The 24,971-nt window shown below is 35.9% G+C and overlaps 2 protein-coding genes across 8 annotated transcripts in view; one reads left to right on the top strand and one right to left on the bottom strand.

The window, feature by feature from the left end:
- LOC136850613 (uncharacterized) overlaps positions 1–23,091 on the bottom strand; it is a 48,640-nt gene extending 25,549 nt beyond the window's left edge. For both annotated transcript variants that reach the window (XM_067124303.1, XM_067124304.1), the window contains exons 1-3: positions 22,872–23,091; positions 18,418–18,467; positions 7,668–7,860 (exon numbers count right to left, since the gene is read on the bottom strand). In XM_067124303.1, coding sequence (XP_066980404.1) covers positions 7,668–7,860; positions 18,418–18,467; positions 22,872–23,055 — 427 coding nt within the window. In that variant the 5' untranslated portion in view covers positions 23,056–23,091. The remainder of the gene's footprint in view (positions 1–7,667; positions 7,861–18,417; positions 18,468–22,871) is intronic.
- LOC136850611 (GDP-D-glucose phosphorylase 1-like) overlaps positions 1–24,971 on the top strand; it is a 243,843-nt gene that overhangs the window by 128,680 nt on the left and 90,192 nt on the right. The window contains exon 9 of one of the 6 annotated variants that reach the window (XM_067124301.1): positions 17,857–18,319. The exons of 3 other annotated variants lie outside the window; for them this stretch is intronic. The gene's annotated coding sequence lies outside the window, so the exon portion shown is untranslated. Of the gene's footprint in view, positions 1–6,079; positions 6,135–17,856; positions 18,320–24,971 lie in introns of those variants that run through there. 2 more of the 6 variants (XM_067124300.1, XM_067124299.1) reach the window with 2 other exon arrangements.

Genomic DNA, 24,971 nt, shown 5'->3' with positions numbered 1-24,971 from the left:
TACTCTTTCGGCAACTACTGAGCTCTTCCGCCCCTTCTTCTTCTTCTTGGTTTCCTCAGGCCTATCAGTAGCTAGCCTAGCAGGTGATGAGAGCACCAACTCCGAGGAGACAGGCCAGAAGGGCTAGCGGGCGCGAAGTCGGGAGCAACTGCAAAAGCTGCGGGAGGACTCCTACTCCGACTGCTCTGCGACAACGGAGAAGCGGGCGATCTCGACTTCTGCGTCCGAGGATGCCCAGTTCCTGGTGTCTTCAAGGGAGGGTACCATTCGATCCTCAGGGGTTCATCCTGGATTCAAGTACCCAAAGAAGAATCTTGCAAAGAAGAAGTTTCGGTGCTGGGGCTCTCCGATCGCGATGATCAACTGCATGGGAATCTAAATCTCGGAGGAGGATTAAGCTCATGATTTAGACCCGGCGCCAGGGCCCCTTTCCGTGGCCAGCTCAACGTCCGGGGCCGGACGAGTCACAACACTGCTCAGTGCTGTAAGTGGCACTAGCCGGCGGTTGAGGTCGAGCATGCCTGATGAGGGTCCCGGAGGTGCACTACCTCGCGAGGACGACTTGTGGTTGGCTGCGGCAGAGATTCCTGCCCAGCCCAGTCGTAACCTCTCGGTGAGTTTTGTTCGGGTGATCCGGCTGGGCGTTGCTTGCTTGGGCAGCCCTCCCAATTTGTGGAGTGGTCTGCCCTTGCACGTCCTGCAGCGTGTACTGCTCCTCCTGAATCTCTCTTACAGCGGAGGAGGACCTCTTGGTGGGCCAGCCCTTAGCGGTGGAGGGCTGAGCCTGAGGAAATAGGTGTGGCGCCCCTTCCGCGGACCACTTTGGTGGGGCGGAAGGTGGAGGTTTGTCATTTTGAGAGTTTTAGATGGGCCTCTGTGGAGGAGGAGTAGCATTGGCTGCGGAGTGGCGTTGGTGGGCTTCGCAGAGAAGATCCCGACAACAAGAAAGACCACTCGGGCCGAATTCCACCTACCCACGCCAAGGCGGTGGGGTATCACGTTCCCCAAGGTGTCATAACCTGGAGTTGGACAGTAAGGCGGTGATGGTGTGGCCCTCCTATCCACTTCATTTCCCACCCGCGTTCTTAGTAGCACAGCACCGACTGGCACTTGGGCCTAGTGATCAGGCTAATGTCTGCCGCAGTGTCTACTGTGACCGGAAGGGTCACTGGCAGGCTAGTGCTCTGAAGAGGGGCCACCGAGATGAACTGGGTTTCAGTCTCTCGGGAGTAAAGGATCGGTGCGGACCAAGCAACGAAAATGAAGTGCTGATTAGGTTGACAAATTTGGTGGTGGGGACATGATGTGGACAGGCCGGAGATCCAGCATTGTAGTGGCTAGCAGCCCCACAGGATCTGCATGGGCCTTTTGGATGGGCTCGGTGGCCTGCAGTAACTGTTGGAGGAGAGGGCTGGCGGATGAATCGGGACGGAGTTCTGGCTGAGGTAGGGTTAGGCTGCTTATTAGTGCGAGTTTGTATGGCGCTCCAGCTTCCAACATGGCCCCCTTCTTTGCAATAGTTGCACAAAAAGGGTCTTGCTAGGCAGTCCATTCTTGAGGCGAGTGGAGTCGAGGTAGGCGGAGGATGATTAGCTTCTGAGAGGTGCTATGCGACTGATTGAAGGTTACGAATCAGCCATGCGACAAGCTTCCATAAGTGTGGAGAGGGCTGTTTATCGTTAGATATACTGCAAGGGCCCTGGCACACATTGGAAAAGGTCTTCAGCATGGTCGATTGAAGAGATCTCCAAGCGTCGTGCAGGCCAGGAGTCGAACCAGCGCGTGCCGGACTGGGTTTTGTGACATGCCCATTCTGTCAAGACCAGCCCGACTTCCTTAACGAACCTCGGAGACCGTTGTCTCCATTTTTTCTGGGAGGTTATCTGTGACAGCAGTAATGACTCTCTGAACTACGCCATGTTACCTCTCTGGCTCTTCTCCAGTGGCGAAGTGCTGCATGGCTTTCCTCTGTGCTTGGCTAGTATTAAGGCTCTCTCGTCTCCATTTGGTGCTGTAGTTATCGAAAGAGCCTGATCTCCTCCAGCCATGCTTCTGGCTCGTCCTCAGTCCCACTTAGGACTAGGAATTGATATTCGAGATTGGGCGTTTGATGCAGCAGGTGTAGGACTGGGGCTTGATGGCTATCATAACCCGGCATTCTCCATTTTCGCTCTCTCAAGCTCGAGCTCCTTCTCCTTTAGGGCTAACTCGGTTTCCTTGCAGGCTAACTCATGCTGTCTCTTCTTTCTGTCTTTCCTCTTCATATTGCCTTTGCTGGCTTCCCTTACACCCTTCGTTCGGCTTCATACTTCCTCTGCTCGGAGTCTTTCTTCCGCTATAAAAGCGGCCAGTCGTCCGCAGCCACTTAACCCAGGTGGTAAGTTCCGAGCCCGGTGAGACCTGCCGCCGTCCCAGCCCCAGGAAGGATTTTATAATGCTCTGCTGCCATGGTTCTGGTGGGGAAGAGTAGTGGCAGATCGACTGGGCGTGCCAGGCAGCGAGGGGAAGTGTCTCTTCTGACGTGGCACCCTTTCAGGTGGCACTGTGGTTTGAGTGTGCCGTGTACAGGTCACACTGGTGGCACTCTCAGTATCCTAGGCACTGGTGCAGGTTAGGTTCCAGAAGGAACTTTCTCTTCTGTGTTCCCTTTTAGTTTGTTTTATTTATTTTTCTGGATTCTTGCTTGGTGGCACTTATGGTGCCAATGTGTTCCCTAGGGACCTCTACTGGAGTCAACCAGGCCTATATGGGAGGAAAGGCACTCTACACCCCTGCAGAGTGCAACAATCGAATGAGAGAGAGAAAGGGAAGGTAAAGAGAGAGAGAAGTAAGCTATTCAAGTGATGATGCTGCAAATTATTGGCACTGTGGAATAAGAGTGAATTTGGTTTTTTTTTTCTTAAGATCACCAAGTGAGTGGCTGGTCCCAGTACCCGGCCCCAGTGCTAACCCCTTCTTTTTTCAGAGGGTGAAAACTACTGTTTGCTTCGGTCTGGATAGCAGGCCTCACTCGTGACCGACAGTTTATCACTGTATCGTAATTACTCTTAACTTGTCCTCATCTATTGTGGGACAGAGGTGTTTTCTTTTAATTGGTTTAAGTATTGAATTCATTAGCCTAGTGTCGGCCCGTTCTTTCTTTGAAGAGGGTCCGTACACTTAGGTTAGGGAATGCTTACTTGAATGACGAGAGAGAGAGAGAGAGAGAGAGAGAGAGAGAGAGAGAGAGATTTTCAATCAGCGAATTTCTTGCTGCTTGAGAACATGTAAACAAGATTTTATACATGCACAATGGCATGGATCTTAATAAAAGCGATATAGATCGTCGTTTGGCTTCATAGGGATTACTTTATTATCTTAATTTTTGACGGCGTCACAAGGTTATCGTAAAAATTTTAAATTTTCTTTATATGATTTTTATAGTAGGTATTCATGGAACTTGTTATGAGTACTCCTAACTAGGCCTATCTTTCCCTGCCTAAATTGTCTTTTGTTTTTTTTCTCTGTAAGATATTGCGGGTGGGTTAGCTACGAAGAGGAAAAAAAAAAAAGAATACCCCCCAGAGTGGCTCGGGCAGAGGTCACAATAACAAGGTCTTTGAGATGGCGGCCAAGGTCCCGTTAGGCCTAAATTTCAAAACAACCTCGGCCTGCGAAGGAAACCCCAAAATGGCCGTTCTCTCACAAACAGTTCGAACAATTTCAAAACAACCCGCGCGTGGGACATTTTCTTTAGCACAAATTCAAACCAGCGAAGCGAAACAAATGCAGGTATCAGATTTTTACTTTAAATATATGACATGCATAGTGTTTTACGTGCGGATGGAAAACTAAATTACCAAACAACTTTGTGTCTTTTGTTATGCGTTCTCTGCAGCGTTGAAGCATCCTGGCAAACAATGGAATGGATTTGCGTGATTTGGAACGGACCAAATTTACTTTACTGAAAATTTATTTTTATGATACAGTACTACTTCCGTTCGTTCGCCACTTCACTGACCACGGTTTTTTTAATGATTCGCTATATGCAAACAATAACGATCGAATTGCCGGCGATTACTAAATTACTTGTGTATGAACTGGGAAGCTCAGCGATTAGGCCTTTGAATTCGTTAGCGAGCGACTTGACTCGCGGTCGAACTGCGGTAATATCCTTGTCTTAGGCGTTATAAATTATGACGCTCTGCTCTCGGCGCACCCTTCCCTACCTATGCTAATTCGCTACTTGTTATTATAACTATTCTCTTTACTGCTTATTATTATGCCTGGATTCCTTGTTTGGAAAAGAATGGAAATGGAGTTCGATATCCTGACTTTTATCTTTTTTTTTTTTTTTTTTTGGAATTAATGTAATTTTTAATTTCTTTTCTCCGAATTCTTTCTCTAAAATATGCTTTAGATTCTCGCGGAGTCGCCAATGTTGCGTGTGAGGAGTGCTTGGTTGATCATGTATTATTCAATTTCACGTAAATTTTACGACCCTGCAAATAAGATTACAGTAACCTGTCACTTGAAGCCAAAGTTAACCTCCAAAATAGGCGTTAATTGGCAAAGGTCGCCAGTTAAAGGTTATTAACCTTAACAAAGAATATTTGAGATAATTTGATTTTTAAAGCATAGGTTCTCCCAAACATTGGACCTTGAGGCATACAAAAAACGCCAGTTTAACACAATTTTGCTTACCCTAAATCCTAGGTATTTACTGGAATAATGGGAGTTGAAGCCCCCCAACAATATAAAATAATTTGACTTAATCTGAACCGTGAACATATACCGTAAGTGGTGGCTGAAGAGGAACAAAAATTTGAAATACAGAAAACAAAGGATAAAGAATAGGCGAAGTTTTGAACAAAAGCGACTTTACCTTGGGGCCGAGCGTTGTGCATCAGCGACCGGCGTGGAGTTCTTGCAATTGTTTCTTCACTTCACTAATGAGATAATAGACAAAGAAAGGGGGAAGAGGTCAACTGGACGTGTTATCTCTCCGAAAGCTTGGTTCTCTCTGTGGTTCCTGACCGAATACAAGTCCCGAACAGTCCCACCAGGTAATCCCGTTCTTGTTTTCAAAACGTGCGCCATGAGACAGGTAGAAAGGAAAAAGGGCCTTAGGACCACCTATTTTTAAGGCTGATATGGGAATTTCCTATAGGGGAAAATGGCTAAATGCTACCTATCCTTCTCCAACGGGCGTTAGGGTTTGAACTGAAGGCATTTACTGTCAGTATAATAATTATTATTTAACTTTAGTTTTAACTGCTTTATAATTTATTGACTGATGATGTGCAAAGGATTGTAAATGAATGTTTCTAAATAAAGAACTAAAGACTTCTTGTCTATATGGATCTCCTTGATTGTAATTTGCTGACTGCTGGCTATATATATATATATATATATATGAATATGTATATATATATATATACATACATATATGTATATAAAATATATATGTATAAACATATATATACCTTTTAGACATACATATATACATACATATATATATATATATATATATATAATATATATATATATATATATATATATATATATATATATATATATATATCTGTATGTATATATGAATGCATGTATATATATATATATATATATATATATATATATTATATATATATATATACATGCATATGTATGTATGTATGTGCATATATATGTATATATTATATATATATATATATATATATATATATATATATATATATATATAATATATATATATATATATATATATATATATATATATATTCTCTACTCTGAATGTTCTGGGGTTACTTACTTGATTCTGGTGGCAACGGAACAACACAGGAAGTTCCTTTTATATATCACACATCTGACTCAATATTAAGACAGTTCGTAGACGAACAAAGGAAATCTATGGCTTAGGGCCTCCTTCATGTGAGGGAAAATTATGTAAAACTCAAGAGTTCTCTTAACTAATTATATTTACATAACAAACACAGATCAGAAGAATGACGAATTACTGGGTAGGTAATAATAAGGGCCTGCTAAAATAATGAATCCTACACAGAATAAATATTTTACTCCGACGATGTCTTCATAACAGGAACATCGCAGTGGGGGATAGAAGGGGGACTGCACATGGTTGGAGCCGAGAGATTCCACAGTCTAGGCCTATCTGCAAAATATGCAAGACGGTTACTTGCAATAGTAATAGGACGCTCAAAGGGAAACTGAGGAATGCAGAGATGGTGCCAAACAACTCAGTTCAACACTAATGCATAGTTACGTTAACACTGAATGCTCCAACTCAAATTACTGAGGGTGATCACACAATGGAAAAATAAATGAAATATTAAACAGAGAAATAACAGGAATTGAGACTGACTAAAAGAACCTTACTCCGGCGCATTACCTTCGTCAAGATGACGGTGTCCTCGTTGATAAGGCGCTGGTGATGAAGGAGGGAGTTACAATGCCACTACAAAGTATATTGGTTCGAGCCCCAGGGTCGAAGATGTGTTCGTAGGTTCAACAGGACAGCAAGGTCAGGACATCTGTCCTCGGGTGATGTTCAGCGCGGTCTCTCCCTCAATTCTCATTGCAGCATCTATAAATAACCTTCAGGAATTACACATCGCTTCTCTTCCAGATGGTGGGCGTCAGTCAACCCACATGGAGGGTTCAGTATGAGAGGGGAGGGGGCCAACATTTTCTTTTTGGTTCCTCCCTTGCCTTGCTGGATTCAGAGAAGTACCGACTGTCAGCTGGAATTAGGCCTAAAAGCAGTCGCTTTGAACAGAGGGGTTAGGCTTAACCATTTTGGGGAATGAAGGAGAGAGTTTTTTTGAAGGGGCGAATGGAAACCCACAGTTCTAGTAATTAAGTAATTTTTATTCCTTTCTCAGTTATGTTACAAATGTTAAAATGGGTGAGGTTGCGAGAAAAAAGATCCCATTGATTGCATGTATATAATTTATATAATTTATATTCATATATATATATATATATATATATATATATATATATATATATATATATATATATTTATATATATATATATATATATATATATATATATATATATATATATATATATATATATATATATATACAGTATATATGTATGTGTGTGTATATATGTACAAATGTATATATGTATATGTATATATATATATATATATATATATATATATATATATATATATATATATATATATATATATATTATAATGTACATTTACATATGTGTGTGTGTAAAAGTTATTAATTACTGTTACCCAATGAATTAAAGAGTATCCTATTACTGGTATGGAAAGGTTACATGTCTAATCAATTAACTGAATGAAGCTGTAAAAGTTGCAAGCTAAGTGAATAAAGTAGTAAAATTTGCAAGTGTAAGTCATAGAATTTATTGTTAAACAATGAAGTCCTATGAGTGTATTTGAGATATATCTGCAATCTTGCGTTTTATATATTACATTGACTATAACATTACTTTAGGTATAAAAATGTATGTACTCTGTAAATGGCCTTATAATTTCATGTTTTCTCTTTGTCTTTCCCTTATGAATGTAATCTATAAATAAGTAACTATTCAAGTACTTTTTAATGTTGCTGCATTTTTGTTTCTTTTATAATATAGTGATATGGGCAGTTATGTTTATACATTTATGACTAGCACTGCTACTAACCTCCAGAAGAGAAGCAGGTTATTATTGCCATGAGAAGCAATACCTGTCGTGGAGAGCAGAGGAGGAAATCAGAGCTGAATGAGCAGTCAGTTGGATAGTAATAGATTGAGCAAAAACTTCCTACAAATGTGAATAGACTCCCAACAGCGATGAGTCCTATACTGAATAAACCACTGATGTGGCCTCTTTTTCCCTGGAAAAGAAAGATGTGATGAAAAGGCAAAATAACATGCAGGACCAGTTGTTTTAAAATTTTTACTCTTTATACTATATGTATCAGTAGATCTACTTTTACCCACAAAAATTCATAACTTAGAAACTAAAGTGGAGGAATACCCTAGTATAATAAGTCCTCTCCAGAGTGGAAGAAACCACCAGACTCAAACAAAGATATATACACACAAGTTTTAAATTCACTTAAGATTTGGTTTTTGGTGTCCTCTCTTTTAGGAAGAAGCAAGAGAAACAGCGGCGTATTAATGTACCATAAGGTTCTGTTCCAAAACATTATACTCTTTCCACAGCTTCCTTGTCTTTAAAGAGTCAATGACACCCTTTTTATTTGATACCTACAGAGGAGTCTTGAAGAAGGTAAGATTTCTGAATTTATTCTCTTGAAATAATTTATATTAAAAGACAAAAGAAATGAAGGAAATAGAAGAGTACATGTCTAAACATGAGATAAATGAGCTACAATTTGAACTTAATTGATGTTACTTAACTGCTCGTTAAACCAGACCTATGAATCTTGGTTACATTCTATTGGAAATCGGATACCCAATATTCAGTGGTTAGTTTTTCCTCTCTATTGAAGAAATAGTAATGGGTTTAAATATAGTGTTTACAGAGAACCTACTAATATTTCTTCCCATGTGCATTTTTATTCCAGTCAAAGCCATAAGGTTAAGAAATCAGTGTTTACATCTATGTTATGATTTTAAGATGAGGAAATAGATAAGATTAGGAATACAGTTAAGAAACTGAAATATCCTGACCAGCTCTTAGTGTATAAAAAGGTTAAACCACTGTCTATGATTTTAAGATGAGGAAAAAGACTGTTATCAAAGCCAAAATAACCTTATAAACAAAAAGCTAAAAAAGACTTTTTGTACTGCCTTTATAATGTAATAATAATGAATGAAAGATATCCCCATCTTCTTAAGAATTTTGGTGTTAATGTCGCATTTAGGAACAACAAAATAATGAAACGTGTACTTATCAAGAGCTCTCCTCACAATACTAAAGGATGTGTAAATAAAATTCCATGTATGTCTTGAGACAACTTTAATATTGCCCAAATGGAAAAGAGAAATAGAACAGCATAAAAAATGTAGGATATGCAGAGGTATTCGCCGGGGATAAGGGATGCAAACACCCACGAATAGCTAAAATCCATGAATACTTGACATCCCCCTCTAAAAATGCTTATGACTGGCTATTTAAAAGTTCAAAAACCAGAACCCCCTCTAAAAACATTTATTTTGAAAGTTCAATACCAAATGTATACCTTGAACTATCATTCTACACAGAATATACCTTAAACTAATCATCAGAAAACACTTAAATATCATTTCATAGTCATGTTACATTGCCCTTAAAAATATATGGGTTACAGCTAAGTGTGAAAACTATTCAAGTTACCCCTATTTTCAAGTACGTCCACTTTCTCTTATACCTTAAATTATCATCTTACGCGATATACAGTCATACCCCGAACTTACGCAAGATGAGGTTCCAGAACCCCCTCATGCCAGGCAAATTTTTGCATAAGTTTGGCATAGTCTCTAAAAATGCTAATAAATGCTTATTTCTAGAGTTTAAACATTGAATATGACCCTAATCTTGCTCCCAAAGTATTAAGCTAACTTTTAAATGAAATTAAAGTTACTGTAATTTCATTTAAAAGTTAGATTAATATATTACCATTAAATAAAGAAATAAATGGTTGACAAAAATAGAGTTGGAAGGGAATTTCTCTCTCTCCCCTTCCAACTGATCTATTTTTAGAAGTCTTCTCAACCTCATTTTTAATAACTTTATTCTACTTCACTTTCTCTTTGTTCTGAAATGCTTTTCCATGAACAATCAGCATTTTTTATTTGGACTAATACAACTCTTAGTTATTATGTCTCTATGTTTTAGAATGTATTTGCCACACTAATGCATTTAAAGTTTGTAGATGGTACAGGTAAAATTAGATCAATTAAAACTATCTACTGTACAGGTAAAGACATACAGAGAAATAATAAGTTGTAAAAATGTGTGAGCGCTAACTTCGAATGAGAGAGAGAGAGAGAGAGATAAGGGTTGTCCTCACTTAAGAGAGTGAAATTATTTATCAGTTATTACGGAGACAGAGGGAATACACGAGAAAGAGAGAGGGGGAGTTGTCCTTACTTAAAATGTCAAGTTAGATTAATTATGAATTATTACGGAGACAGAGAGAGAATAACATTAGAGGGATAAAAGTTATTCTTCAATAGACATTAAAAGATGGAAATTCATGATTTATGAAGGAAAAAAGAAGAAAGAAAGAGAGAAAGTGAGAGAGATAGTATGTAGAAATCCTTTGACACGTTGTGGGCAACAGTTGACATATTTGACAACTTTGCCTTTTCCCCTCTCTTCAAAGGTTTCACAAAAGATTGGGGAATGATATTTGTTTGTTTAAAATATCATAATTTACTACAGAAATGTGTAAATTTTGTAATTACAGTTATTATTATTATTATTATTATTATTATTATTATTATTATTATTATTATTATTATTATTTTTATTATTATTATTATTATTATTATTATTACTGTTTAATCTTATTAATATTTGAAAATTAGTGCTTATTATTAGGTAAATCATTTATTTATCATACAAAACAAACATATACATCTAACCATAAAAATTCTCTCATCCCAGTAAGAGAGAGAGAGAGAGAATATTATTTTTATATTAATGTTATTTAATTTACACATAAAAGCTTGAAAAATTATGAATTACATAAAATTGTAAACAAGCACTTTTGCAGGGTTTCTTGAGGATTTGCAAATGTTGCATCTGAAAAAATTGCGTATGACAATTAGTTAAGTTCCCATGAAATGTTTGCGTGTCTGTGAATTCGCACAACTCGAATCGTGTAAGATCGAGGTATTACTGTACCTTAAAGTATTATCTAAAACACTTTAATATCATTTCAACGTCATCTTAAAACATTACCCTTAAAAATACATGGCTTACAGCTAAGTGTGAAAACTATTCAAGTTGCCCCTATTTTCAAGTACATCCATTTTCTCTCATACAGTATTGAAGCAGTACCGTAATATTTAATATGCATTAAAAAATAAATACATTTTATTGATAGTTTGATGTGTTTTCTTTAACCCTTAAGGGACGGGCTAAATATATATCAAGCATACCCCCAGACCAGGGAAACTTTAAGGTTGGCCAATTTCAGAAAAAACGCACCAATGCAAAGAGGAAGATCACATGGTGTAAGAAAAAAAATTCTACAAATTTTTCCCTGCCTTCTATGGGAAGTTGAAAGTGACTATTTACAACTTTGTGTGGGGCCTCTTTTACAAAACATTCGTAAAAGTATGCTAATTTTACCAAGTTGTGCATGTTTTTTCTAATTTTATTTTATTTTGTTAAATTATAATTACAGCTCACACAGTATCATAACAGATAAGAACTACAATCAGTAACAAATTCTGAGTATATTTTTCGTAAAATATTTACAAGATTTACTGAGATGGGGAGATGCAGTAACGTTTTGTGAAGTTTACATGTTATTTTTAATATTTCTTTGTACTTTTCTTTGCAAAATTACAATTATAGCTGACATACTATCATAAAAGATAAGAACTAAAACCAACAGCAATCCCTGGATATATTTATGAGCAAATAAATCAAAAGATGTCCTGGAGCGGCAGAGAAGCTACATTCCCCTCGGAAATCTTAAGGCATACTGGTTGATGGCTCTCCCGAGCTCAACTAAATAGTTGCCATAAGTCATGTATGGACCATTGAAGTGATATGAACATTTTTCCTGCTAAATTCATGCAAACTGCATGGCGCATATTATTAATACTCATATCAGGATTCCCATCCATCACTTAAAACCTGTTATAGATACTCATATGAGGACTCCCATCCATTAAGGTTGATATTAATATTTGAAAATTAGTAAATAATTTTTATCGTGTCATAAATAATATATTTGATCATGAAAATAACGTGAAAATACAGTAATTAGTGAATATTTATCGATGAAAAAATCCGCGAATTACCGAATTTTTCGATAATAATTCGGTGGCAAAGTTCCACAGAAAAATCCATGAACAGGTGAAGCCGCGAATCCTGAACCGCGATTAGGCAGGTGTCAAATTTTTATACATGTTAGTGAGAACAATCATGCAATCAAATGGGAAGGGGCAAAAAGCACTGTGTATTCTAATAACACACTGGAAAGGAATGTCATTGAATCTGGCTTTATAAAAGAAAGTTAAGCCATAATATGAATACCAGTCAAGGGATGTATAAACTTGATCCTTTAATATCAAAAGAAATTTGTAAATTGTTTTAAATTTTAAGGTAGGCAGTAGAGATGTATGGAAATGGGATTACCATATTTTAAACACAGTATGGGGGCAGCAGTGCTAATGAGATTTCCAACCCTGCCTCCCTGACACCTGTCAAGTGTGGATTTGTGGTCTCCTATGGTCGTTACGTTTATCAGTATTGTCCCTTGAGAGTATATTGTGATTTTAAGCAAAATGATTATTGAAGGCCGCCCCTATCTTGACACCCGCCTGTGGGTTGTGTACGTTCGTCAGCACTGTGTCTGTAGTGTATATATTTGTGACTTCTAATACTATGTATCAGTCCTTCATCAGTGGCTTGGTAATGTGTGATAAATGAGGCATGTGCTAAAGTGACTATAATCATATATATATATATATATATATATATATATATATATATATATATATATATATATATATATATATATACAGTATATGTATGTATGTATATATATGCATGTATGTATGTATATTGTTACGTGTGGGGCTTGGCTGATGAGTTTATTAATTAATTAATGCAATTTATGGGGCCCTGCATCGTCAATGACACATGTAACCTGTCAATTAAAGTTACAGTTAACATCGAAGACAGACAGTTACTTAATTAAATAAGGTCGCCAGTCAGGGAAAACAATATATGGGATAACGGGTTACTCTGCAACAAATGAATTACACCAAACCCCTTAATTCCCAATTGGTCCTGACAAAAAGAATGTGCGGTTATAGCGAGGAAATTACATGAACTTTTGCCCATGTCGGACACAGTCAAGTTTCCCCTTGCTTCAAGTAAAGTCATAACACAACGGGTGTCTGTACTACTATATATTGTACGCAGTTTTAGTACTGGTAAAGGCTATTTCTCTTCCAAACAATGGGATCAAGACACAAGGCTGCCTGAAATTTACTTACTTAACTTTCCCTAAGTCCTACTTACTGCATGGGAATAGTTTACACAGTTGCTAAGCAATATTAATTATTCTTACACTAGACTTCATGAAAGTAAATTGGTTATACCATGTTCTCGTAGATGGTGGTGAAGTGGTGAAAGCAAAGGAAAATTGAAATCAGGAAGAGATACTGGCAAGTCGACGAAAATTTGCAAATTTCAAACTTACCGTTGACATGGGTCGCTTGCGCATGCAACTGACGATCAGAAGTCTTGAAACTAGCCGTTTCGTCTCACTAGTACCAATGAAACAGTAAGAGGGCAAGCACAAAGAATTAGTTACACACAACGCGTGTGTCGCACATGCTATCAAGTCTCTCTCTGACGTCTTTTGGGGTCAAACCAGGGCGGCTCTAGCTTTGGGTTGGTTTTCGCGTCAGTATGCCTTGGGTAGTCTGAAAATTTGACAAACATCGCCGATACATAGGGCAAAGCAAAAGGAAGCTTAAGACCACCTCTACTAGAGGTTACTTGGTGAACCCTCCCTGTGGTGTTAGGCCCCTAATGCTAACTAAAGACGTTAATTTTTTGAAACACCCAGCCTCCCTTAGCATGGACAGAGACACCTTCCTGTCTTTGTTGGAATGATATTTTTTCTAAATAATGCAGAGAGGGTGAAGCAAAATATTTATAAAAATATTTATAAAAATATATATATATTCTATACATACACATATATATATATATATATATATATATATATATATATATATATATATATATATATATATATATATATATATATATATATATATATATATATATATATATATATATATATATATATATATATATATATATATATATATATATATATATATTGTGTGTGTAGTAGCGAATTTATTCCTTGAAAAACTATACCTGTTGCACTGTTGAATCTGTAAAGATAATTTTCTTAATCTTGCTTTTATCATGCTCAGATGTCAGCTATCTTGATAATACAGTGTTTGAAAATCTTGGTTTTTGAATAAAATATATGTTCCCCTTATACATTTATTTAGTGTCTTAAAAAGTTTATAAATTCATCCACCTGTTATCTTGTGAAGGGTAACGGCTGAGGCTTTATTTTAGGCAGTTGAATTCTTCTATAAGTCTGCGACTCGGACTTAGAATATTCACTTAGTCTTTGGGCAGAATATCCACTTAGTCTTTGGGCACTCTAAAATTTTATAAGTTCTCAAATCAATCTCAGGGCCTGGTTAACGTCACTTGTCGTCATTCTACGTAATTCTCACACACTCCCCTTTGGTGCCTGACCTCTCACTGACTCTTCTTTCAAGAGTTCCCATATATAACGATCCCTCTGAGCGTACAACTCATGGCCATCTCTAGTATAATTTTCCAAGTTTCAATTCTGTGTGCTTCCTTTCCATTAATGTTCACATTCGCTTTCTCTTTACTGGTAGATCGATGGTTAGTTACAGATTTCAGTGACATCAAAACATCCACAGACCATCTGCAGTGGGTAGCCCTCAGGCGTTCTTATTTCGATCTACTTTTGACCTTTATTAATTGATTCACTAAAGGGGCTGATCACGTATTTTTCATGTACGAGATACACCACTTGCTTCTTCACGTGCACGGGGGAGTCGGAGCAAACATCTAGTATATACTGTACCAATAAATCTGTAGGGCCCCATATAGTTTTTTTCTCTGATTTCTGTATGTCTCGGTTTTATCGATATTCTCTTTTGTGCCCTTTTATGTTTATTAGTTCCAATATATATATATATATATATATATATATATATATATATATATATATATATATATATATATATATATATATATATATATATATATATATATATATATATATATATATATATATATATATATATATATATATATATATATATATATTATATATATATATATATATATATATATATATATATATATATATATATATATATATATATATATATATATATATATATATATATATATATACATACAGTCATACTTCAAACTTACATGAGTTAAGTTCCAGAACCCTTGTAGGTGAATTTTCGTAAGTTTGGCATGGTCTCTAAAAATGCTAATAAATGCTTATTTCTAAATTTTAAACACTAAATATGACCCTAATCATGCTCCCAAATTATTAAGTTAACTTTGAAATGAAATTAAAGTTACTGTAATTTAATTTAAAAGTTAGCTTAATACATTACCCTTAAAAAAGAGAAATAAATGGTTGACATAAAAACTGAGATTTGGAAGAGAATTTCTCTCTCTCTCTCTCTCTCCCCTTCCAACCGATCTATTTTTAGAATGTCTGAACCTCTTTTTATCAACTTCTTTATTCTGCGTCTCTTTCTCTTTGTTCTGAAATGCTTTTTCATGAACAAGCAGTGTTTTATATTTTGACTAATACAACTCTTAGTTATTAGTCTCTATGTTTTAGAACGTATTTGCAACACTAGCGTATTTACACTTCGTAGACGATACAGGTCAAATTAGATCAATTTAAACTATCTACTGTACAGAGAATTAATCAGTTGTAAAAATGTGTGAGCGCTAACTATGAACGAGAGAGAGAGAGAGAGAGAGAGAGAGAGAGAGAGAGAGAGAGAGAGAGAGAGAGAGGGTTGTCCTTGCTTAAGAGAATGAAATTATTTATCAATTATTACGGAGACTGAGAGAATAACACACGAGAGAGAAAGATATAGAGAGAGAGAGAGAAAGTTATTCTTACAATAGATATCAAAAGATGGAAATTCAGTATTAAACTAACTATTAAATGAAATTAAAGTTACTGTATTTTCATTTAAAAGTTAGCTTAATACATTACCCTTAAAAAAAGAAATAAATGGTGTGACTCTCTCCCCCTATTCCATCGATCTATTTTTAGAAGTCTACTCAACCTCGTTTTAAAAAACTCCTTTATTCTGTCACTTTCTCTTTGTTCTGAAATGCTCTATGTTCTGAAATGCTCTGTCTCTGTGTTTTAGAATGGCACATTTACAGTTTGTAAATGGTACAGGTAAAATTAGATCAATTCAAAATTATCTACTGTACAGTTAAAGACATATAGAAAAACAGTGCTGTAACACGTAGGTTGGCTGACTTCAAACGAGAGAGAGAGAGAGAGAGAGAGAGAACAGTTGTCCTTACTTAAGATCTTGAGTGAAATTTTTTATGAATTATTACGGACACACACACACACACACACACACACAGAATTGCAAGAAAAATTTGACCACCGATTAGCAACACTCCCCTTCTTGTCATGTTAAATGACATGTCTGACAGCTTTTGCCTTCACCTCCTTCTTACAAAAAAGGAGGGAAGAATTTGTTTGTTCAAAATAATACGAATTTTGTAATTACAGTTTTATTATTATTATTATTATTGTTATTACTATTATTATTATTATTATTTGAAAATTAGTACTTATTATTAGGTAAAAAGTTTATTTATCATACAAATAAACGTACCTGTATACATGTACCATAATATTTAATGTTATTTAATTTACACATAAAAGCTTGAAAACTTATAAATTACATAAAAAATTAAACAAACACTTTTGCTGGGTTTCTCAGTGTTCGCAAATGTTCGCGTGTTCAGAAAAACTCGTGTATGACCATTAGTTAGGTTCCAATGAAAAATTCGTGTGTGTGAATTCCAAAGTAACTCGAATCGTGCAAGTTCGAGGAATTACTGTATATATATATATATATATATATATATATATATATATATATATATATATATATATATATATATATATATATATATATATATATATATATATATATATATATATATATATATATATATATATATATATATATATATACATATACATTATGTATATGGATGTGTGTGCATGTTTTTAATATGTAAATGCAATATACTGTACCAACAGAGAAGAATTATTAACTTTTCTTTTGGTACTTTGTATTTAAGCATCAGGTGTCTGTGATTTTACCATGCACATTTTTGAGATCTATGCGGATCCAACAGGGGCACTTGGGCACAATGAAAAAAAATAATGGCAAAATAATGATGAAGATTTCGATAACATAAACAGAGAAAGAAAAAAAAAAAATTATTAATTTTATATTTTGGTACTTTGTATTTAAGCATCAGGTATATATATTTTATGTATGTAAAATATGAAAATGGCATGAAATTTTTGAGATCTAAAGTTCTAAACAGAGTATTAGTTTACAAAGAAAGGAAGAAAAACCGGTTCAAAGCATTCTCAAGCAAATTACATATGAAAATTTGCTTAAGAAAACAAGTGCTTAAGTATGTAATGTTTAAGCATATAAAGGAAGAAGCTCTTGCTCTCCAGTTTTCCACTTATTTAATGGCCATACACCCAGTTCATGTATATGTGTAAATTTATAAATGAAAGTGGAAGTTTTTGAAAAAATCTTGATTTACTCTCCATGAGTTCCAAAAATGATTAAGATAAGGTGTGTTGGGTAATTTAAATGCAAAAGAGATGCTGTGGAAAGACTCTAGCAAGTGGATCTGGCTGTGGCAAAATAACCATCCAGCATTTCCATTTCTCGATCTTGGATCTCTCAGGTCGGTATGAGTGGAAAAGACCGCCCTTATTTATTACCTAGCTTGAGATGTATGTGTGAAAGTCTGAAAATGGATATGCAATAGATGAAATACTTCTCCTGCCTTATTATTACCTTTTCAGTACATCAATTTGAATGTTGTCCCAGATAAAACTATATCACGAGGAAATCACCTGCAAAATGATGACATTGAAACTTCCTTTAAAAGAAGCTTTAAGTTTCATCAAGCAGTAAGATTGGGTAATGCAGTCAGACCTACAGAACAATCGCAGAAAGAAAGTAGAAGGGAAGGTAATGTACTGATAAATTTATTGATTCTTTTTTATGAAGCAGACATATGCCTTTTAATTTAGAGCTTTGTGTTGGTCTGACATCTGATACATCACAGTTTATCACCGTCAGAAAGCCAAAATTCAATTTCAGAATGCTACATAATTTTTGCCCTTCCTTGGAGATATCTCCTATTTTCCTTTCGATGCTCTGCATTCACTAATTGCCTTCCACCCATCCCAAGCAGAACTCTTGCACTTCTCTCTTGCTCATTGGTTTGTTCAGCACATCTCCCTTTATTATTTTCTTGATGGGGTTCTCATAAATTCCATTTTTTTCCTATTTTTTCTCATATATTATCTGTTCTCTACTTACATTAAATTCGTATTACGAAAATAAAAGCACTCTCTTACCTTAGTCTTGTTACCCATAATTTTCGAGACTTGTTTTTCTTGACCAGTATCTGTTGAAAGGAAAATTGCAGAATTAAAATTTTATATTTCTTTATATATATCTACATATCACATAGCCAACGACGTTTGACTGGATTACCTCACTACCTGAAACAAACAAGTTTACCAACCAAACGATATCCTAATGTTTGTAATGCTGTACTTAGTGTAGCAGATAATTCCAAGAATGTAAATTGTTTTGCAAACTAATTGCAGGCTGTGGAAAAGTGAAATGAGTAGGTTTATCAGTCTGATTCAGAATAAGTCTGTTTCTCTCATACTTAAAAGGAATGCAGCAGAACTAACAAAAATAAGAACAAATGCGACCGTGGTTATCAAATTTGTAACTGCTAGACTTTAAAGAGAAGCTCAAGTGTTGACAGAATTCTAATGGAATGAGTCTTACTTCTGACTTTAGATGGAAATTCCACATCCAATATCACATTCTTGAATTCTTATTCTTAATGAGAGGTGAAATTTGCAACAAAACTATTTTTGATAATCAGTATGGTGCAATGGTTATTGTACTTCATAAGAGGCAAACCTCTGGCGTGTGACTTGGATGGGGTTGGGTAACAAGATTTACTTCAAGGACCAAATGTAACACTTTAAGTTTGCTAGCTACCAAAACGATTAATTGTAGTTGTTATAATGCCTGTATGAATTTTTCACCTCAATCTCGATAGACACATAAGGCTACCTCAGAAGAAATAATTAACCCAGGAAAACATACAGGGAATAAAAACTGGATATGACCTTTATCTTAGGAGTAACTGTACAGTTCTAATTGGTCTCATCTCTGCATTACTTTTCCCTATGGTGTTCATTTTTGTATAGATGATGATGTATGACTTTTGGAGCATCGGGTAATGAGGTTGTATTTGATGATGACAGTGCCTATGCTTATGCCCACAGCCAGAATGCTTTCAGTTATTGCAGGCATGTCCGTCCACAATATCTCGCCATGTGGCGCCATGGTTATCAGAGGCTTACCCACTCTTGATCAAGGTATGAGTTGTGTCATGCCAGTGAGCATGGGCATGGTAGGGTTATGTACCTAAGAGTCAATGATGCTGTTAGACTCCTTGGCAAGAGTCACAAGAGGACCTTCTCCCATGATCGATCAGGCATAGAAAGATAGACAAGGTCACCAGTGGCAGTTCTAAGGTGGATTTCATCCTTCCCCTGGGGCATTAGGAAGGAGGAAGAGGGAACTGAAACTGCCATGAAGTCTTCCATCTGTCAAGGAGCACTGTTGGCCAGCTGATGATACGCAGTAGTTCTTACAAGAAGAACTGAATGAGACAGAACTTCCTATTATACATCATGTTCTTATTAATCTAATAAAACTATGCATAGTTAATAATACTTTTATTTTAAATCGTAGTTTTTGGCGACAGCTTTTTGGTTTGCCAATGGGAAATTGTTTATATGCAACTCTTTCAAATGTAAGTGTGGAATTTTATTAAATTAGATACCTTCTTAATATTACCAATTTTTACACTGAAATGGTACAGATATGTCGATGGCATGCTATGCCTGTGGCCTTTGGATAGGAATTCCATAGAGTTTTTGAACTTCTGAATACCATTTTGTCATCCATAAATTTAATGTGGAAATAGAAAAAAATAAAGTTCGTCCATTTCATGGCACAGTCTTCATGAGATGCGGCACCAGTTTTAGATTCAAAAGTGGATCGCAAACCTACAGTTGAGAGTGTATTACTCACAATTTTTCCAACAACCACCTTAAAGTAAAAATGTTTTCTCTGTTATGATTTGAGAGCTTTTAGAATAACTGATCATGAATTTTTGCACAAAGAAATTCAAAACATATGTACAGTCTATGAAGAATTATGTTATCCATTTGATTTTACTGATGTTTGCCTCCGAAGAACCAGAAAGCATTTTTTTGTAGTGACAGATCGCTTTTAACTTTAAAATATTTTAGTTCTACCATTATGAGTTTTTATCGATTGTAATTAACTTGAAGTGTTTGAAAATAAATGTTGCTTTTAATAATAATTCATCTGTTAAGACCTCACTGTGTTGTAATAAACCAGTAATGCCAACAGAAGGGGTGTACAAAATCAGCAAAGAACACTGAAGACAGTGGCAGAAGATAAATGGGATGTTCAAAAACAATTAAAGTGACATCTTTTGTAATGCAAGAAACTTTGACCGCACTATCAACAAGCATTCAACTAAAGTAGTCTTTTAAAGTTCTTCAATACACAGCAGAATGTAAGTTTAAAGGTGTCTCATTAACTCTTAGAGATACAAACTTGAGGATGGTTTTTGTAAGAGAGGGAAATTATTGAAATGTATTTTTCTTAAAGATTCTGGAGTAAAACGAGCTGTTGAATATTTTACAAATTGCATATTTTTGTATTACTGTTTTGGTGACTGCATTTTCACCAAGTATGTTTTGTTTTTAAGAATGTTTTTTGTATACTTTGGTTTTTAAAGGTTTTTACGTTATGTGTGACCTCATATTTCCCTTTGTAAGTTCTTAAAACTGCTCAGTACCCTGAAGATGACTTTATAATAAAAGTTGAAAATCTTGGTATCTCCTTTTAATTTTATATTAATTTTCATGTGTTTTATGTATATATATATATATATATATATATATATATATATATATATATATATATATATATATATATACATACATATAAGTGGATGTATGTATATGTGTGTATATATATTCCAGCATAACTCTGAAATGCATTGAGCAATTTCAGCCAAACTTTCTATACATATGACTTACTATCTGGAAAAGAATACTGTGAGGGTAAGACATCATTAGCACCAAAGGGCGGGGGGAGGGCTTCCTTGAAACGGGGCTGGTTCTGCCTGTAGACTTAGTAACTAAATAAACTATATGGGTTATCATACCTCATATCAGTATACATATGACTAACTATCTGGAAAAGAATACTGTGGGGGTTAAGTTAAGTATATCTTAGTTTAACCAGACCACTGAGATGGTTAACAGCTCTCCTAGGGCTGGCCTGAAGGATTAGACTTATTTTTACGTGGCTAAGAACCTACTGGTTACCTAGCAACGGGACCTACAGCTTATTGTGGAATCCAAACCGCATTATGACGAGAAATGAATTTCTATCACCAGAAATAAATTCCTCTAATTCTTCTTTGGCGGCTCGGAGAGTCGAACACTGGGCCAACAGCATGCCAGTCGAAAGCTCTACCACTCCTCCAAAGAAGAATCTGACTGGGGGGGTAAGACATCACTGGCACCAAAGGGGGTGGGGTTGGGAAGGGGGTGAAATATAAAAATAACTGAAAACAACAGATATTAGTGTCTAAGCCATAGTTTTCGAGGTCACTGAGATGAATAGTGACATTTCTGATGTCCTATAAGTCCAAGTTCAGACCCAATAGGAAGGAGGATGAAAAGGGGTGAAAAATAAAATGTCAAAAATGACAGGTATTAGTTTCTAATCCATAGTTTTTGAGGTCACTGAGATGAATAATGACACTCCTGATGCCCATTAAGTCCAAGTTCAGCCCCGATAGGGGGGGGGGCTAAGAAGGGGTGAAATATGTCAAAAACGTTAGGCAGTGTAATAGAAGCAACTATCTTAACAGGAAAGGGAGAGAGTGAGAAGGAGAGGAAGTGAGAGAGAGAGTAGAGGGGGTGTTAGGGAGGAGAAAGAAGGAAAGATATATGTATATATATATATATATATATATATATATATATATATATATATATATATATATATATATATATATATATATATATATATATATACACTATATACATATATGTATACATATATATATACATCTGTATGTATATGAAGTTTTGTCACATACATGCATGACTTTTTATACTCACAAATATCGAGACACAAATATCACTTAGTAAAAAATTCACTATACCTTGGGAATAACTTTCGCACAAAGGGAACTTTAAGTGACCAAGTGCTTCTACCCTAGCCAGGATTCAAACCTTGGGCATTTGGTTTAGAAACAGTGATAAACAGTTGACTTTACCATTCTGCTATCAAGAGAAATATATAGCCTATCATTTAATAAAGAATTCACCATTCCTAAGGAATAATTCACATTCAAAGGGAATTATAATTGACAAATACTTCTGCTCCATCCAGGATTCGAACTTGAGCCTTTGTTTAGAAAAACCGATAAAAAGTGAACCTGACCATTCAGCTATATACATACACATACATATATGTATATATATATATATATACATACATATATGTATATATACATATGCATTTTATGTCTACAATGCATGTATACTCATGCGCATAAATTCTATTAAACATGATATATGTGTTGCATGCTGCATGTTTTGATGTACAGTATATTCCCAAAAAATCTCGGACTTCTGGAACAAAGTTCTATAATACTTTGATGTACCTGTAATGAACAATTGTAGTATGAGGGGTAGTAAATTCACGTCACTTACGCAGAAAGAAAAGTGTGCACAGAGTCTTGTACCCTCAGGATGATTGATTAGTAGTGTGGTCTGGTGCTGAGCACATAAATTGCAGTAGGTATCAATGGCACCAAAAAGTACAATGGATGAGCTGATATGACTCATTAGATTAGGCACATCTACCCATTGTTCTGTACCCTGGCTTGTTGTGATTGTGGTTTTTAACTAATGATAGAACACTAAAATTGTTTGATAAAGTAAGTATGATGTACTTTATATATATATATATATATATATATATATATATATATATATATATATATATATATATGTGTGTGTGTGTGTGTGTGTGTGTGTGTATGTATATTCGTACATATATAATTTTATATATAAGTACATTTATATGTAAAGTAAATAAGGATGAGTACTATATATATATATATATATATATATATATATATATATATATATATATATGTATGTATGTATGTATGTATGTATGTATGTATGTGTGTGTGTATCTTTGTGTCCCTTCCAAAGCCGGCGTGTCGTGTCATCTCAGTATCTCTCATTAGTTACTTCTCTTATGTCTGGATGTATCCTATTTCCTTCCTCATTTTTGCTGTTTTCCGCATTGTGTGAAGTTGAATGCCTTTTTTGGTGCAGCAGATAATTGCATATTTCCATAAGAATCGTTCAGATAGTGAAACAAGCATGAAATTTTGCACAAGTGCTCTTTAAGTTCCCTCTATCAGAAAAGGGCGCTGGCCACGCAAAAAATTTAATATGGCGGCCAAATTCCAAGATGGCGGCCAGTATCGACAGATTTTGGCTAATTTTTCACTAGAATGGCATGTATTTGCTTCTAGCAATATGGTAAAGCTCTTCCATACTATTTCTTGTGAATATTATGTTTCTGTAGCTTCCCAGTACAGTTTACCTTTAAATATGGGGGCTATATGGCTGCCAAGAAAAGGTAGAAACAATAATTATAATGAGAAATAATGCCCGTTCAACAATTATCGTTTTAAGCATGGATCTTGGTTTCTGTGGTTTTAGATCCTAAATGAGGCCATCTCTTTCGAATAACTCATCAATTTTGAAGGAAAATTAATAAATGTAAAAGAGTGTATGTCTGCACACAACCAGGGCACACTGGTGACATCACTGCTGTGTAACTCAGCATGGGGTTCAGTGCCAGCTAATCCAGCTTTACTAATCCTGTAGTCTTAGACTAGTAGTTGTAGTATAGTTTAGTTTAGTGTCCCAAATGCTTTCTAACAGCCCCAGACCAGCTATAGTTAGATAGCCACACCTGAATAGACAGGATGTGCCAGTGCGGGAGAGCCGAGCCAAGGGTATGGGGCTGTACATGATGGTTCATGTACTTACCCGGATGGTGTACAGATCTGCACGGGACTTAAATGGCACTGGATGAATGATCGGGCTAGGTGAAGGAGACCGAACCTAGTTGAATCCCATACAGGAATGTGTGCTTTGTTTAAGGTGGTAAAAGGATAACCCCTCGGCCTTAATCAAAAAGTGAAATCATGGCAGAATGTGATGCCAATCCAATATTGAGCAGTAGAAAAACAAACTGGAGTTTGTGTTGTCTTTGTCAGAAGGACAAAAGAGGTGAGCATGACATCACCTCCAAGTCATCATGTCCTAGACCATGATGGGTACACAATGCTGGCAAGGAACATTCCCATGTTCAGTGAAATTAATGAAATGCCACTGATAATGGATCCAGCAAGGCTGGATGAAGGTGATGTCATAGAGGCCACTCTCAGGAAAAATGCAGCAAAATACCATGTGAACTGTAAAGCTTGTTGTTTAACAACACTAAACTGGACCGTGCAAGAAAGCGACAATCCAATGACCAGACCAGCAACACTGAGACTAGTCGTGCAAAACTGCCCGAACCAGTCATGACAATGAAGTTTGCATTTTCTGTGAGAAAGTGGCACCTGCATCTGATCTCAGACAGGCTAGTACTAAGGCCTTGACTTGAAATTGCGTGAATGTGCAGAGATACTTAGTGATGGCAAGCTCCTTGCTAAGTTGACTGGTGGGGATGT

This window comes from Macrobrachium rosenbergii, chromosome 22 (assembly GCF_040412425.1).
Source record: "Macrobrachium rosenbergii isolate ZJJX-2024 chromosome 22, ASM4041242v1, whole genome shotgun sequence".
NCBI classification, from domain to species: domain Eukaryota; kingdom Metazoa; phylum Arthropoda; class Malacostraca; order Decapoda; family Palaemonidae; genus Macrobrachium; species Macrobrachium rosenbergii.
The sequence above is the reverse complement of the archived record's forward strand: the minus strand, read 5'-3'. Positions and strand labels throughout refer to the sequence as shown.